Raw genomic sequence first — 17115 nt, 5'->3', positions numbered from 1 at the left:
GTGAAATCTTGTCTTAATGCTAGGCTATCTTTTTCATGTTTTGAAATCTATCTTATGTTCTGATGCTTCTGCAATTTATATTTTGGTTTCGAAAAATAAAATAGGCAGAAGCAACAATTTATAAGCTGAGCTTCTCTCATGAACTTTTGGTGATTGTTGGAATAGATTTGTCTACGCATTTCCCTAAAAAAAACAAAAAAAAAAAAACCTTAAATCAAAAAGGTTAGAGGAAACAGTAGTAACTCCAATTTATGCTGCAGAATTGGATATTCTTCATCCTTGCCCATATATGGCCTAAGACCAATAAACCAACAAGAGAAAAAAAGAAAAAAAAAGGTTCTTCCTAGGATGGTTAGATACTACTATTGATCAGTGGATGTAGAACTTAAGAATCACTAAACTGCACTCCATCCACCATATGATGAGAAAACACAAAGAGTTAAGATGAATATAGGGACTAATTTAGTCATGCCAACAGAGGAGCATAACGACGCAGCGGCGGATGATGTAGAGCTTCGCCCGCCGCTCTCGGAGACCTCTGCTCAGCCCTCCTCTCTGCCTCCCTTCACCTCTTAACTTCATGGTTGTTATAGTTTGGATCTTATGAACTACAACAAAAGGAGAAGAGATAGAGAGAGGGAGAGGGAGTATAAGCAAAATGATACTAGAAGATTAATCAAGTTGGATAGTTTTAGTTTAGTTAGTGATGAGGGGAAGAGAAGAGTTTATAGAGATAGAGCTAGGATTGAACTTTTGAGGGGAGAACCAATCTCTCCCTTCCCCAACATGCAAGCAACTTCTTGGGTGCTCAGAGGACAACCCTCTGACTTTGTATATATGTTATTTTTTAAATTACTATGTAAAATTGTAAATACTCTCTTTTGCTGTGAGAGGAACCACACAGGTAATTTCATCATGCACCAATTTAAGATGTGTGATCCAAAGATTATATAGATTCTTCTTTCGTAATCAGCGTCTCGACGCGAAGTAACACTGCCATTTTAAAAGCTTGGTGATCTTGTTTACAGTGGCTGGAAAACAACTTGCAGTTTGGATGTTCCCTCATTAAAATGCCTGCTATTTGTGTGTCTTTAGAGTTGACAAGAAAGGATTAGCTTAATTACTACCATTACGATTTTGTCGCAACTTCTTATGTTCAACCATGTGTGGAATATTTGGGGCAACAATGTTTAATACATGTTGGTCATATCTCTTGATTATGTTATACAAATGAAATAAAGTTGGATTAGCATAAAATAACATATCCTCTGGGGAGAACCTAACATATTATTTCCTAAATTTGATTAATCTAACATGATAAAATTACAGCAATAGTTAGACAAATGCATTGATTTATGGGATCTATTTTACAATACTAATGCATTGACTTAAACTAACATCATTTCAATGTTAACTATATAAATTATAAATCAAACAGCATAGTTCACAAAACTACAGGTAAATTTCTATCTACCTCAAACACCTCCCTACACATGTTTGTTTCCTAAATATCAAACACTAATTAGTTCACTTTTATAAGAAATGTAAAAATAAATTGCAACAACCAGCATACTACTAAATTCCTCTTCCTTAATTAATGTGGAATAAAAAATTAAATGAACAAATTCCTAATATTTAGCATGCAAAGTTGGAGGTTTCCAAAATTGTGGGATCAGGTTATAGCTTATCTCAAGCCCCATTAATTGTAATTAACCAACTATTAGGGTCCATATTATTATTGGATTAGGATTAGATTGTAAATGGATCCATATTCGAATCTGAATTTGTTAAGTTGTTTTATACTAGCTCTAATGCAAGTACCCCCACAAAAAAGGGAAAAAAAATATTACATGCTCATGGGCAAGAAAAAAAAGTCTAAAATGTGGCAGTCATATGAGTGATGTGGTGTCTCCAACCAATCATATTTAGCCCCTAGAGTTTTTTAATTTTTTTTATTATCTTAAATACAATTTAAAATATTTACATTTTTGAAATACTTCAATATTTATGAAGATGAGACTATCGCAAAAAATCAATAATGCAACTAGGAAAACAAATTTTAAAATATTTCAAAAATGTTCCATGTACTCTCTAACCAATTTGAGACATCCTATACACCAAAATTTTGAACTATGCATTCGCAAACTCGATCCTATATCTAAAGTATTTGAAGTTTCAAATAAGCAAAAATGTATAATTTTTTTATTAATGTTCATTTCTCATGCAATGTGAGATCTAATTAAGAGAACAATTGAATTTGAATAACCTCCTTCAACATATTAATATATGATAATTGAATTGAAAATTTCATCCATTAGATCATCATTAATCAACAATTGATAACCTCATACACCATCCGCGTTTAACTCAATGTATAGTATTTAATTTACACAATCTTTGACTTTCCTTTTTTTTTATCCTTAAAATATTTGTTGACTTTGTGCTTAATAATAATTAATATAAAAATGGTTGACATTGTGGCCTCTCACATGATTGTAACTTTGATGAGGTGTTACTTAATTAGTTGGATCCTGGTAAACTCATAATAAAGTTCAATGTCCTTGGTCACATTCCATTCACAATTAGAACTTACTCAAAGACAAATAAAACATTTAATCAACGAAGTTCCCTTAACATTCCAACAGCTAAAACTTCATTAGATTTGCTTTGTCTAATCTTTAAGGTCCAATCAAAGCAATAGTCAACTCAATTTAAACCATATTTCAATCATCGGAATATATGCATGGAAATATTAATATAAAACATATTTAGACCGGCCCTTTGTGTTATTTTACTCGTAGACAAATAATTTATGCAATAAGTAGCGCGTAGAAGTTATTGTAAGAAGAGGTTAGATGCCCTTAAAACTAGTAGTTTTTTAAAACCTTCCTTAGATTTAGTTGTGCCATTTTACGATTAAAAAAAGTTAATTTTCGATATGATTGTTATTGTGAATTGAGTTTGATTCAATTATACAAATCAAAAACCGAAAAAACTGATAAACCAGAATAGTAAAACAAAATTTTCATATGTTAACACATGCATATTGCCCTTTAATTAGAAGATGATCAAGAGTATTCAACTACAACTGTAGAACTAGTCTTATTAAAGATGTTATAATGAGAGATTAATTAGTTTCATCCCTTCGTTTTAATAGTTTTATTTCTCTAGTAGATATTTTCTTCTAATTATTCAATGAGAGATCACATAAATTTACAAAATATTATAGAGAACAATAGAAGTAGTTAGGGAAAATCATAGTGTAATAGTATTTGTCCAGCACTCTAAAACATTTTTTTTGAGAGAAATCACCAGAGAGCGAAAATATATTTAAATAAAATGAGGCGATACAGAATTAAAAAAGTTCTCAAAAAAAAACTACACAGTATATATTTTGCTAGACAGACCCCACCAACATTCTCATATATAGCTTATATAAATTATAATTAACATTGAGAAAAAGCTACAAATTAAGTTGTTAATTTTCTCTCTTGTTTTTCTCTTTGAAATTTAGGTGTCTATTAATCTTAAAGTACAAGTTGTAGCATTTTGGGTAGTTAATTAATTATCTTAGGGGTTGTTTGGCTCCTTAAAAAAGTGTGGAAAAAAGTTTTTCAAGATGTTTTTTTTTTTTTTTTTTCCAATTTTTCGTCCAATTAGTTTGAAAGAAAATAAGTATTGTTGAAAATCTTTTTCTATATTTCATGAAAAACTAACATTTTCATTTTTCAATTTTTTTAAAAAAATGAAAATACTAGTTTTTCATAAAGTATAATTTTTTTTTTCATAAAAGCCTATTTTTCTTAGAATCAAACAAAAACTGAAAAAAAATAATTTTTCATAAAAAACTATTTTCTCAAAATTTTTTTTTTCCCATTCTTTTCCAACAAACCAAACACCCCTTCAAAGAAGCAGGAGGCAGTTATATATGAGAGGGAGTTAATGAGTTCTGAGATTTGGCTAGTCAAATTATTAATTCCCACAAAATTAAAGAGATTGCACTATGCATGGTTGGTCAATTATCTCAAAGTCAAAGGTGCAATAGGGATAACAGAGAGAGAGAGAGAGAGAGAGAGAGAGAGAGAGAGAGAGAGAGAGAGAGGCTTATTCATGTTAAAAAATCTATTTGAGAAAGGGAATTGCTTTGGTCCCAAAAATATTGCACAGTGAGATAGTTGATGTACTATTTAATAATTTTACATGCTACTTTTTAGAATGCACGTATGAACTAATTTAGAGTCCCATATGTTACGGGTTTCTATCATTCCGCATTGTACAAAACTTATTATGCTCTAGTACGTGAGGAAATTGATAAATGTAGTTTTTTTTTTTTTTTTTTTTTTTTGTCAACACAAAGAATTAAGGACTATCGACCCGTACATAGTGCAATTAGTTTAGTATTTAATGATTAGTGTTCAATATCCTAAATTCTAACCTTAGTTGTTTTACTTAATAAGCTANTCTCTCTCTCTCTCTCTCTCTCTCTCTCCCTCCCTAGCCCACATTCTCTCCTTACAAATATAAGAGATCCGATTCCCAAATCCTATGCAGTAACCAACTCAAACTAGGACAAGTGAAGTTTATAGTTTGTTTCTTGCATAGTATGGTTTGCTTCTTATATAGTCTTCACTCTTCTTCAATATTCTTTTGTTGATCAAATCAGTTCATAGTCATGAAGGCAAGAGGCGAACAAAACGCAAGAAGAGGCGAACGAAAGCAGCAGCAAGAAGGGGTCAGCGGAGCCGCGAAAGGACGGAAAGCGAAGCTCTACATCATCAGACGCTGCATCATCATGCTTCTTTGTTGGCATGACTAATTACCTCTCAAAGACAATTACTCAGATTAACATCATTTTTTCTTTTCATTCCCTTTTCACGGGCTCTTTTTTTTCCCCTGCCATGTTACATGTATAGTAACATGCATGCATGGTAGAGGGTTAGTAAAGTAAACTCTTGTGTTCTTATATGAACAGATCCACTAGTACTGTATCTAGGATTTTCTAGTGGGATCTTTCTTTGATGCTTTCATTTGATTATGGGCAAGGACACGAAGGAGTAACAAATTTAGAAATTAACAATCATGCTATTTCTTTGTCGAGCAATACTGTTTCTGTATTTTAAAAGATCGAGAGTGTACATCTTATATTTTCTTCATATAAATATTTATTTTTATTAAAGATTATTTGAATTTGTGTAACTCGAGTGCATAAGGATCGAGAAACTTTATTATATGAATTAAACTATTGCTATCAAATCTTTGCAAGCGGAGAATTGTGAGTAATGTGAATTGGTTAAATTCTAATTTGTGCGTGCTTGTCAACTTGGGACCATTTGGCATGCGGTTGTAGGCAATTACATGTAGGAAAAACACAAATGCTACATCTATACTCCTTATAGGAGTGTACATGTAACATTGAAAGATCCAATGATTAATATAATTTCTTAAATTTTAGTAGCTAGAAAAAATAATAATAAAACAAATGGGCTATCGAAGGACACGATTTGTCCTTAGGTGTGTGTCGTTGATAGATAGGTAACTAGGGGTGTCCCGTGTCAACGAGCCGAATACGTGTAGGCTCGTAAAAATATTGAGCTGAAAAAGTCGAATACGACGAGGCTCGTAAAAATATTGAGCTAAAAAATTCAGCTCGTATTCAATTCATTTATTCATGAACCGAACACAAACTAACTCATGAATAACAAGTTAAAAGAATTAGAAAGAAAATATATAGAAAATAAAACTATAAAATCTTATCTATTAAACTTTGATCTAATTAGACCGGGCAATTTTGACCCAAACCCGCAGGTACCCGCGGGTTACCCACAAATTTGCGAGTATGGGTACCAATTTTTCCAACCCAAAAAATTACGAGTAAAACGAATAGGTACCCATTAAACAGCAGGCATTTTGGATAACATGCGGTACCCACGGGTACCCGCACATATATTTTTAATTACAAAATATATTTTCTTAATTAATATATATTTTTTATTTATCCATCCTAAAAGTTCTAATCCTAATTTTTTATTGCGTGTCTTTATATTATGGAATAATTTTTTTTAATACTTCAAATATTTTTATTGTATGTTATGATATTTTAAATAATGAGGTTATATTACGTACGTTTTTAAAACTTATGTATGTGTTTTGCATTTAAAAAATATAAGAACAAAAAAAAATTACGGGTAACCCATATACCCGCCCGCCCATCCAAAAATGTTGGCTACCCAAAAATTTGCGGGCAAATTTTACCCATGCCCAAATAACCATAAGCATGTACAATAACCCACTCACGGATTACCTAACTCGCCCGTTTGCCAAGTCTAGATCTAATAGTTGAAATTTTATTGGCTTTTTCATAATTGTGTAGGGCTTTATATTTAGGTTGGAATAAAATTCAAATAATAAAAAATCTATATCATATATATATATAACTATTTATTTTTACATATAAATATAAAATATATATATATATATATTCGAGCTTTATCGAACCGAACACGAGCGAGTTGATCCCACCTCGTATTCGGCTCTTGTTTACTAAACGAGTAATTCGATCTCGAACTCATTTCGAGCCGAATTCAAGCGGACCGGCAAATAGCGAGCTAGATTGCCACCTTAGTCAAAAGAAACCGGGCGGGCGCCGGTCAGGTTCAATTTGCAGAAAGGTCGGCTTACCGCACGCGAGTGACGATCCCAGCTGCTGCCAGCCGCATCCACATCTTCCACGCAGCACCTTCTTCCGCCACTCCCCACCACTTGAAATTCCCCCCTCCAGGATTACAAATCCCAAATTAAAAAAAACAAAACAAAAAGAAAAGATGTCGCTGGAGTACGCCGCGGGGCCGCGCTCGCTCCAGATTCTCGCCCTCCTCCCGGCAGCGATTCTCGCCTCCCCTCACCAGCGACGCTCCGGCGCCGCCGCCGCCGCCGCCGTCGCTCCGCGGCGCCGCCGCCGGGCCCGGCTCGTCCTCATCGCCGGCGCCGCCGACTCCTCCGGAGCCTCCTCCTCCGCCGCCCCCGGCAAGGCCACCGTCGAGGACGACCAGTTCTCCCTCGCCAAAGTAACCCTTCTGTGACTTTCACCCGTCGTCTCAGAACTACTCTAGTCCTAGCACGCTTAACCTTATAAATTTAGTCACCGCCCAAATTGTATTAACTATATCTCAAATTCTAGGGGGTGTTTTTTTCCAAATACCTTCTAGTTTCTACTTTTTATTCGAAATAAAATAGTTGCTCCAAAAGCAAGGCCGAATAGGCAACTGTTACAAACTCTCCCTCAGTGATTACACACGCATGTTGCTTATTTCTCTCTTTACAGAGTTTTAGCATCACATCTCTTAAACTTCTTAGCATTTCTTTTTTTTTTTCTTTTTTTTGTTTTGGTTGCAGATATCGTTCGGTGTGATCGGTTTAGCAGTTGGTGGCTCGCTTCTCTCGTAAGTGTGTGAGAATCACAACATTTTCGTCGAATTAGAATCCCCGACTGATCCGAATTTATGGTTCTTACCTTTCAGTTATGGGTTCGGAGCATATTTCAGTATCTTTCCTGGTTCTGAGTGGTCTGCTCTGATGCTGACTTATGGGTTTCCTCTTTCAATTATTGGCATGGCCTTGAAGGTAAAACATAAATGGGGAGAACCAAAGGAAGCTCTTGTGGAACTTGGCTTTACTTCCCTCGGGCTTTAATTGCCCGTTTTATAATGTAACGCCCCAATAGTCCTACATCGGATGAGAAAAAGGTTCTGATTGCAAATATATGAGCCATCGCACCCTAGTAACCGGTGGTTTGGATCTAACGAGTTATTATTGCTAGCGGGCCGGGTCGTTACATATCCAATAATGCCTGCACTGAAAGACGTATACATATCGAAAGATACTCATGTATCTAGTACCGAAAAGCTATAGGCGATATGTTCTATTTAGATAGTTTTGGAAAACCCAGGGATAGTGTTTTAATATGATATGGAAAGCTGGTTTGTACAACTAACAATGTAACGGTTTGTTTTGCTTGAAATGTCCAATTAGCCGAATATTTGCTGTTTTTAATGCAAAATGGGTTGGAAGCTTTTTTAGAGAACCCTCTGCATTGCTGATATTGCCGACTCGAGATTCTCAATTTCCTTTGATTTTTTGTTTGTGTACATGCAGTATGCAGAATTGAAACCGGTTCCGTGCATAACTTATGCAGATGCACAAGCCTTGAGAGAGACCTGCGCTACTCCTATTCTCAAACAGGTAACTTTTGGAACTGAAAGGCGAGTTACTTTCCTCCAGCTGTGGATCAAAATTTCTTAAGAATGTTACCCACTTGAGCCGGCTAAGATGATGTAAGGCTGATAGTTTTTCAGAACAGTATGTGTCTGTAGGTTTTGTTTATTTCTTGATGCTGCAGGGGTTTCTTTTAAGAAGGAAAAGGTGAAGAGGAGGAGCCATCGATAATGTCATTGGTTCTAAAACTAGAGAATAATCCTATCTTGATTTACTAGTTTATCTCGTTTAGCTTCTAATTATTGTTGTAAAACATTTTGTCGAGACATTTTTCGCTTAGCTATCTTCAATGTTTTTTGTGTTAAGTTGCAAATGAACAATGCAACATAATTTAGAACTTATTGACCGCGCGGACAATTTTGAAAACAGTACACTGCTTGAGAAGGAGCCAGAATAAGGAGATTCATACTTTATGTTGTTTGCTAAAGTAGGCATTTCTCTTGGATCACGTCTCTTATAAGTTTAGACCCATAGGGATCATTGCGTACAATGGTTAGAACGTTGGCTGATTTTTCAATCTGTCTTGGGGCTGGTTATGGCCCGGCTGGAGCTTCTGCCAGAAGTGCCTTTCGGTTGAGCATGTTTGAGGAAAGCATTAACGGCTTTTTCATAAAAAGTGATCCTACGGCTTTCTTCTGCAGACTGAAGTGTTTGCTTTATGGGCTAGAAGTTCATTTCAGCCTTCCCTCATAGCAGAAGCAGCTAAATTTTTGTTTGTATGATTCATTTTCTCCGTTGGTATTAAAAAAGCCTGGCGTACTTTCTTGAAAATTATGATGTTAAGGATTGAATCTTGATACCATCTTCAGACTGAAGTGTCTTTGTTCATGTTCTAGGTGAGGGATGATGTCATACGCTATCGCTATGGTGATGAGCAACATTTGGATGAGGCCCTGAAGCGAATTTTCCAGTATGGCCAGGTAGTTTCTCACTTGATGTATGTTTTATACTTAATTCCTGCATATCGAGAAAACCGTATTCATTTGCATTAAATACCTCTGGTAGAGATATTTATGCAAACACCTGTTCTATATAGATTCCTCCATAGGGGCATATTGCAAACAGTCTAGGTTTCAGGGAGAAGCATGCAATATACCAACTTTACAGGTGTATTTGCAAAAGTTTGCATATTTGCAGGGAGCATATATGCAATGAACTGAAAAACTAAAAACTCTACAAAGATCATGTTCCATTATCCTTGGTTTTCTGCTGACTTTCTACGTCATTTGCGTAGTTCCTATCAGGGAACCTGATTATTTCATTTAATTTATAGGGTGGCGGCATCTCGCGGCGTAGTGCTCCTACTTTACAATTGATCCGTGAAGAAGTATGTTAAATATCTTTTTATCTTTGAATAATTACTTTCCTATGTACCTCAATTAATATTCTTGATGATAGGCTTGTTCATTGGGCATGCAAGTCGAGTGCATCATTCAGTTCTAACTTCTGATTTTATATAGCTAGTCTTTTTTCATGTGCTGGTTTTTATTTACATTATGTATTAAATATTTACTGATTTACATAGTTCATGAGTGTAGCAAAGGTATTGCATAAGGAGATTTTAGAAAATGAACTCCGCTTCTTTTAGTTTCGGAACTTGGGCCGAGTTTAACCCTTTTTTTCAGCACCGAGCCAGCTTAATTTGTAGGTTCCACTGTGTCCGGGAGAGCTATTGCTTACCAACAAATTCACTGATTGGTGTCAATTTTGTTTCTTTTCTCTCATTCCGTGAGAAGTTGCTGTGTGTTTTTAAATTAATTCTATTTGAATATGGATATTTTTGGCACCACTCTTTGTTCGACTTAAGAAATCATGAACATAAAATTAGCATGGTTAGTCTAGGAGGAGCGTTGCAGGCATTGAACCCTAACAAGTAGATGCAGAATAGTAAATTCAGTTGCAATTGAGTTGTAATTTCAATGGGTTCTTTTCTTGTGTCTGTGATGTGGGATTATATTTAACGAATTTCACTTATATCTGTACTTCCTTTCAGGTCACAGAGGATGGAAAGTATTGTTTAGTCCTCGTGTTTAAAGCGAAAGCTTTGCAGTTATCAGATTTTGAGCAGAGACAAGTATCACTCCTTCCCCTAAATGAAACTAATGTAGCTTTTGCAAATAACAGTAACAGAGGTTTTTCATGTTTCTAGTGAATTGCACCAGGGTTCTTCGAACCTTTCAGCGTAGTTTCAACCTTATCCTCGACCTTTTAGCTTATACAATTGGATCTCTATATGTCATATTTTCTTGTAATCTTACCCCTTCGGATAATCTCCACCAAATTTGGACCCAAAAAAAAATTCAGATGGGTAAGATCACAAAGGAATTTAGAATCCGACTGGCCAATTGTAATAGTTGAAAGTTTGCGAACATCCGGTGCAAAGTTCAAATTAGCATTTTACTAGTGAGATGAGCCACCGCATTTACTGTGCATATTTACTGTGATGCTTTGTGATGGTGGATTTTTAGGCGAAGTTTGCTTCGTTTTTCGGGCCAGGAATTGCTGCGGAAATTGGTGAGCTTTCGTAACATTTCCCCTTTTTTAGGGGTTTTTTTCCTCATACAGAACAAAGGTATATTTAGAATTTCTTTAAACTTTTTTATTGATTATTATTGTCTTTGTATCATTCCAGGAAAAGGAGAAGATGATCTATACGAAGTTCGCCTTATTTCGCAGACAACAACATAACCAAGATCACTGAGTGTAGATTACTTGTTTATAGCTTTATACCACACATCTTCCTCATTTATGTTCTATATTTTTAATCTTTTTTCCTTTTATGCTTATTTATTTATATTGAGCCTCTTTTGCAAGTGCTTACAGTTTTATATAGCTGAAAACTTGTAGTCAGAAACCATTGCTTTGGTGTGATGAGAATATCAGTCAATTATGTCTTTTTAATAAGGCTTCTGATAATAATCTATTTACTTTTAAAATATATACAGCACATTAAATCTGAGATTTGAACTTACACTCTTAATGAGATTGTAACTTGTGACCTCCTCAAATATTGTATTAGAATAACTGTTCATTTTATTAATTTAGGGCTCGGTATTGAGGTCTATTTGATGCTAACTGGCAAAATGAAGTTGGGATGAAAGCATGTAAGAATGTTTTTCTTCATTGTCGAATGAGATTGTAAAAAATATATTGTAGCCGATTTATTACAGTATGTAATGTGTGATATTACATCCGAGGTGATTTATCTTATCCAGAATATTAACTTGAAGGTGGAATGTAGTATTTAATTTTAAATATTGTATCACACTCCTTATCAATCAAACCTATAAATTTCTTAAATAAATAAAAGAGATATACTGAACAAAGTATTCATGCATTCAAATAAAGCCTTACTCAAGAAAATTATATATTATTTAGATGAGTAGTGTGATCAAATATTTAGAATATGTAATCACACTTGACTTTTGAGTCAATTTTTTAAAATAAGATAAATCATCTCGTAAGTAAAATATTCTATTTTACCAAATTATGAATAACAAAGACTTTCAAAAAAACAAAAGACAGACTCAGATACAATCATGTTTGGTTGGGGGTTAAGGGGTGGAATAACCCCTTAACCCCCCTATATAATTCCCAAACACCCACAAAAATGCTAACCCCATCTAACTTGGGATAGCCTATTTTGGGTGGTATTAGTTAACCCCAACTAATCTCACCAAACTCTAACCAAACACTATTTTCTATTCATAATAACTCACTATCCTTCTTATCTCATCTACTCCAACCAAACACTATTACTCCAACCAAACACTATTTTTCACTATCATGGACTAACTCTAATCCCCAACCAAACACAAAAATACTCTAACCCCACCTTAATCATGAATTTAACCCTATTCCTAGAAAAACTGGTTTTTCCTTAACCCCGAACCAAACGGTAACATTAATAAGTAAAAGTTTCGTACTGAATAAGTTATCTTTAGAAAACTTATTCTAACATGGAAACATCGCATTAGTCTTTTCAGCCTACAAACAAGCATATTTCCGTGTGGCTGAAGCAATAACTTGACCACTCATCATTGTTCCTTTTTGCAAATCAAGTATCCTAAAAGGTTCTCACAAATGATAAGGCTGCTTTTATTTTTTTTTTTCCCCCCTTCTTTTTCTGTCTCTTTTTGAACAAATTAGTTACTAAGGAGTACTCAATGATTCAAAGTTTGTAGCATATAACTAATTTTCTCTTGGAGGCTTTTATGTCTCAATCAGTTTGTTGAGTAGCTTGATCGAGTACATGCCCAAAAATGCCACTAAATGTTTGAGAGAAAGAAGTGTCTTATTTTCGTTTGTTTCTGAGATAACTTTTCTATATTTAGAAACAACATTTGAAAAGTTGAGAAAAGAAATATTCGAAGTTTTTGTTATCTTATTAAACTTAAAATGAGATTTTACTATACAAACTAAAATTTGAGATATAAGTTTGCTTTTGCCTTGGTGTTTATTTATCTATGTCTGTAATAACTTGCTCTACATAAAAAACCAGTAGTCGAAAGCTTCACAAACAAAATAAATAGAGCTTTTGTCATGTTATTAAACTACAATGGGCTTTTGGCTAGGCTTCGCAAACATAAACTTCAATTTGAGCTTTTAATTTCTTTTGCTTCAAATATTTGCTCAAAATGGTATTGTTATTTTTTTTAAAATAGCTATACTTAATTAAACAATATTTTTAGAAACACCTAATAATTTGCCCATGAATAGGATCTCTATCAAAAATCAAACAAGTAGAGGAGCCTCCACAATAAGATCATACTCATGGGCAAAATTTTCACTCATTTAAGCTTAGTTGTAACAATAACTCGTTAAGCGAAACTACCGACCTAAAATACTTAAGTCCAGTTATTATTACTAACGTGTAGGCCTCATATATTCTAATCAGAATTATTTTTTCATCCGATGTGGGACTATTTGGGCATTATATTAATAAATTAAGCAAAATTTAGAATCGATGATCATCACCAGATCAATTGATTTTGTTGTGTTGGCAATGTTAAGGTAGTTGGAATTGTCAAGGTCAAGAGATTGCTTAATTTGAAGCAAGATACATACATAGGGCCTGGGGGAGGGATTAATTAGAGCCCTAATAAAAGCTAACTACCAAATGATAGATACCAAATTTGGTCAGCGACTCCTTATATGCGTGCGTGGTTGCTGCAATGTTGTTTTGTGGTTTGTTGGGAATGTCTGCTTGATGGGTTAATTGCATCAGAAAGGTTGGTACACTAATTAGTGGACCAAAATAAATTAAAAAAAAAAAAAAAACTCTGTATATGAATGGAGTGCCATGAAGGGGAGAAACTGTTGCCTAGACCTGGCCTACAATGTTGCCCATGGACCATGCAGCGTCGATCCTCAACACCTTCGATATCCCAGGAAAATCCTATTTGTACACCCCAAAAGAGGTGTAGATTATACACCCTCTATCCAAGAGTTCAGAAAAATTCATATAGCTTTTAATTAAAAAAAATTTGATTGGATAAGTAAAAAAAAAATGATGGTCTTAGATGAAGAGGATGTATGATGTATATCGATCTTATTTTAGATTGTACTAGTAGTATTTCTTTTTTAGAAATGAAAATAATAATAATAATAATAATGTCGATAAGACTAGTGGCTAAATTTTAACCACAAAATTTTCTAAATACTAATTCTATATAATTTGATATGCGGAAGAAAATATTTTTCTCTTTAATTGTTGGAGTGAAGATGGATCGGATATTATCGGTTCCAACCTAACTCCGAATTCGAAAATTATTGGATATGGGTGAAGATTTTACTATCCAATTGGGATTTGGATTCAGATTTGGAGTTATAAATTATTTTGGATTCAGATTTACTATTTTTCTTCGGATTATCCAACTTCAAAACTGGTTTTGCTGTTTTTTCGATTTGTAACATACACTTTGAGTCCATTTATATATATAAGAACATATATTTGTTAATCTACTGTCCACCTCTATATCTTTTTATGTAAGAATTTTATTTGAAAAAATACATATAAAAATAAAACATAACACCGAACGAGACATAAAATTATTATTATTTTAAACATTAAGGATTGCAAAGAGTGAAGGGCAAGAAAACATATTAGTTAATCGTGCAACCATTTTTCCTTTTTCTTTTGACACCACTAGGTGGAATTTAAAATTTTTCAATTTTTTTTCGAATACGAGAATTGAAATGAGAGATGAGATGGATACTAAAATTACTTAGCGATTCATGGCCGACCTGGTGGACCCAGGTCCAGGCACTTTGAAGCAACCCCAAAAATGGCTGGTGAAGTGGCAGCAAAAAGTGAAAGCTCCTTCTCTTAACAGTGCTCCATTTGGGTGTCCATAAATGCTCCAACTATAGTAGCTAGGGCTTTATCCATAAGCAACAAAATATGGAAGCTACAAATAAGTTCTCTTCTTCAAAGGTTAGGAGTGCATGCTTCTTGCATGGTTTGCAGCTGCTGCTGCATATCATTGCACATTAATATACAGTACTAGTTTTCTTTCTTTTTTTTTCCTCCCTTTTTGTTATAGTTAGTGTGTGCATGCATGAATGTGTTCTAATCAAAATTTTAATCTAATATATTACTCCACTTTGACAAATCCAAGATCTCGAAAGTAAACCCCAACTCCGTGGCGAATCGTTCGTCGAAGAATGGCCAATCTCCGCCAGTAAAAATGCACAATGAGGTAACTAATATACTTGTCACAAAAAGTTCACCATTAGTGAAGAGTAATTTTTGTTAAGTCATGCTCTAGATTGAGTATACTATTAGGCCAATCACATTTTTCTAAATTACTAACTGAAAGAGACATGTCAGTGTGCTGTTCTTCATTTATTAGTTTTATCACTGTGGTGATTATGACTTGAGACATTCTCATATATACATGGATCAATTGCACTTTACTTTGCGTTGTGGAATTAAATTTAAGCACTGAATTTTTTAACGTCACACTCAAATAGTTCTACATCAGAAGATGATCGAAAAGTGAGTGACTATACATAATTAAAACAAAGTCTTGCTATTACGTACTAAAAGCCTACCTAGCTGGCCTGATTGCTACTTATGCTAAGAATTGTTCGATGTCACACACATTTGAGCTGTAGCAATCACAAAAAGTTCTAGATTGAAGCTTCTACGTAGACCCATATATACTTTTTCCAACTTTTGAGCAGGAGCAAAATCTTTAGAATTTTTAGTTCGCCAAACATTTCGTTACTGATCAGTCTCTATCTATTATAAGTTACTACTACTAATAGGCCGAGCTGTTATGTGCTATTATCTTTTGTTACCTTAGAAACGAGGGCACAAGACAGAGCAAGTGTTTGCGAGAAGGGTGTGTGAATTGCTTGGTGAGGACACAAAGCATCGGGTTCCTCTAGCACAAGTTTTGCCAATGATGATCGAAAAATCTCAAGTGATCTCCTATTACTCCGAGTCATTATAACTTTGCGCATGCATATGAACTTGCCTTTCTAATTATCTTATTGTTTGATGACATTTCATTTGTAGTTTCTATCAAAACCGCTGTTGAAGGAGCAAACTAAGCCTCTCAACTTTAGGCTTCACACCGAGCAAAGAGCAGCCAGACGCGCCGGTTTTAATGATTTGGTAAGGTTTTACTTGTCCTTTGTTGATATTCAAAACTTCCCAAAATCTAATTCTCTTCTAGATGCATGCATTTATGATATATTTCACTACTAAAGCATGAGGCATATGTAGGTTGCAAGCAAGACAAATTCCTTGGAGATCCTTCGAAGGTTCGAAGAGAGGATTCTTAAGGTGCGTTACGCTTGTGAAAAGCTGTTTCATCTACTATATATGTATATATCACATTTAATGAATCTGGTCATTTTTAGTCAATGCATAGTGACTAGATTCATTATATGTATCTGTTATTAGTAATGTTGAAGCTATTGATATCACCACCTTTAGTAATATTGTTGTATTGATCATACTATGTAGGTTATAGAGGAAGAAGAGATTAAGATTATGAGGAAGGAGATGGTTCCAAAGGCCCAATTAATGCCCATATTTGATAGGCCATTCTTTCCACAAAGGTAATACATATATGATCATGAAACAATTCAACTTATCACTAGCACATAAACAAGCTAAGATTGAAAACCATGAATTTGCTCTTCGAATTTGATCTCCATTCAAAAGAGTTTTCAATTTGAATCTATTCAAGAACTTACCTTTTGAATCTGCATATCATGACAGGTCAAAGAAGCCCCTAACAGTTCCAAGGGAGCCAAGTTTTTTGAAGCTCAAATGCTGCATAGGTGGAGAGTTTCATCGGCATTTTTGCTACAATATGAAAGCTGTGAAATAGGCCGATTCGACTACATTAATATAAGATGTTAAGAAAATCCCTCTATCTAGTTTTGTCACCTTTTCTCTTTGTGTCCTCGATCCTTTTTGCCGGTCTAATGATGTTGTATATGTTTAATATGATGCTTAAGTGTTTTACGTGGTCGATCGAGCAAGTGATGTTGCTTTTTAGATGATTAGAGCACTTGTCAATTTAATGAACTTGTAATAAAGCACGTATTCCGTGCTTGCTTGTAGTTCTCATATATAATTCAAGGTGCATGCTATTTTAATTCATAACCTTTTTTTTTTTTACATCTTCAAAGGTGATTAACTTTGGTGAATAACTAATGACCCATTTTGTATTTGGGCGCGCAAGCGATATTGATAGATTGATAAAGCTATAATTATTAAGTCTATTATATGGATACTAACCAGTAATATTGACATTATCAATGTTGTTACTATTTCTATTTAATGTGCTCAACTAAAAGGCCAAAACATGTTTCTATGATCAA

The 17115-nt window shown here is 34.3% G+C and overlaps 2 protein-coding genes across 4 annotated transcripts; both read left to right on the top strand.

Moving 5' to 3' along the window:
• Positions 6706 to 11209, top strand: LOC109722083 (thylakoid membrane protein slr0575). Of its 2 annotated transcripts, XM_020249972.1 has the most exons (10): positions 6706 to 7064; positions 7393 to 7439; positions 7518 to 7620; positions 8152 to 8238; positions 8913 to 8987; positions 9108 to 9191; positions 9545 to 9598; positions 10265 to 10345; positions 10740 to 10785; positions 10904 to 11209. In XM_020249972.1, exons 1-10 carry the CDS (start codon positions 6822 to 6824, stop codon positions 10957 to 10959), a joined length of 876 nt encoding a protein of 291 aa, XP_020105561.1. In that variant the 5' UTR covers positions 6706 to 6821; the 3' UTR covers positions 10960 to 11209. The 2 variants fall into 2 exon arrangements, with proteins under 2 accessions (XP_020105561.1, XP_020105564.1); XM_020249975.1 differs by lacking the exon at positions 8913 to 8987 and having other exon boundaries at positions 6713 to 7064.
• Positions 14624 to 16897, top strand: LOC109717698 (protein TPX2). 2 transcript variants are annotated; one of them, XM_020243576.1, is made up of 7 exons: positions 14624 to 14707; positions 14892 to 14972; positions 15582 to 15701; positions 15797 to 15895; positions 16007 to 16066; positions 16250 to 16344; positions 16508 to 16897. In XM_020243576.1, the coding sequence occupies exons 1-7, from the start codon at positions 14675 to 14677 to the stop codon at positions 16617 to 16619; spliced, it is 600 nt and encodes a 199-aa protein (XP_020099165.1). In that variant the 5' UTR covers positions 14624 to 14674; the 3' UTR covers positions 16620 to 16897. The 2 variants fall into 2 exon arrangements, with proteins under 2 accessions (XP_020099165.1, XP_020099172.1); XM_020243583.1 differs by having other exon boundaries at positions 14679 to 14773.

This window comes from Ananas comosus, linkage group 1 (genome assembly GCF_001540865.1).
Source record: "Ananas comosus cultivar F153 linkage group 1, ASM154086v1, whole genome shotgun sequence".
Classification (NCBI taxonomy): domain Eukaryota; kingdom Viridiplantae; phylum Streptophyta; class Magnoliopsida; order Poales; family Bromeliaceae; genus Ananas; species Ananas comosus.
This window is presented reverse-complemented; position numbering and strand designations above follow the sequence as displayed.

Coding starts and splice junctions, on each gene's coding strand:
- LOC109722083 (XM_020249972.1), top strand. CDS start 6,822: ATGTCGCTGGAGTACGCCGCGGGGCCGCGCTCGCTCCAGATTCTCGCC. Junction 8,239..8,912: donor CTACTCCTATTCTCAAACAG/GTAACTTTTGGA, acceptor TTTCTTCTGCAG/ACTGAAGTGTTTGCTTTATG. Junction 10,786..10,903: donor AGGAATTGCTGCGGAAATTG/GTGAGCTTTCGT, acceptor GTATCATTCCAG/GAAAAGGAGAAGATGATCTA.
- LOC109717698 (XM_020243576.1), top strand. CDS start 14,675: ATGGAAGCTACAAATAAGTTCTCTTCTTCAAAG. Junction 14,708..14,891: donor ATAAGTTCTCTTCTTCAAAG/GTTAGGAGTGCA, acceptor GACAAATCCAAG/ATCTCGAAAGTAAACCCCAA. Junction 14,973..15,581: donor CAGTAAAAATGCACAATGAG/GTAACTAATATA, acceptor TTGTTACCTTAG/AAACGAGGGCACAAGACAGA.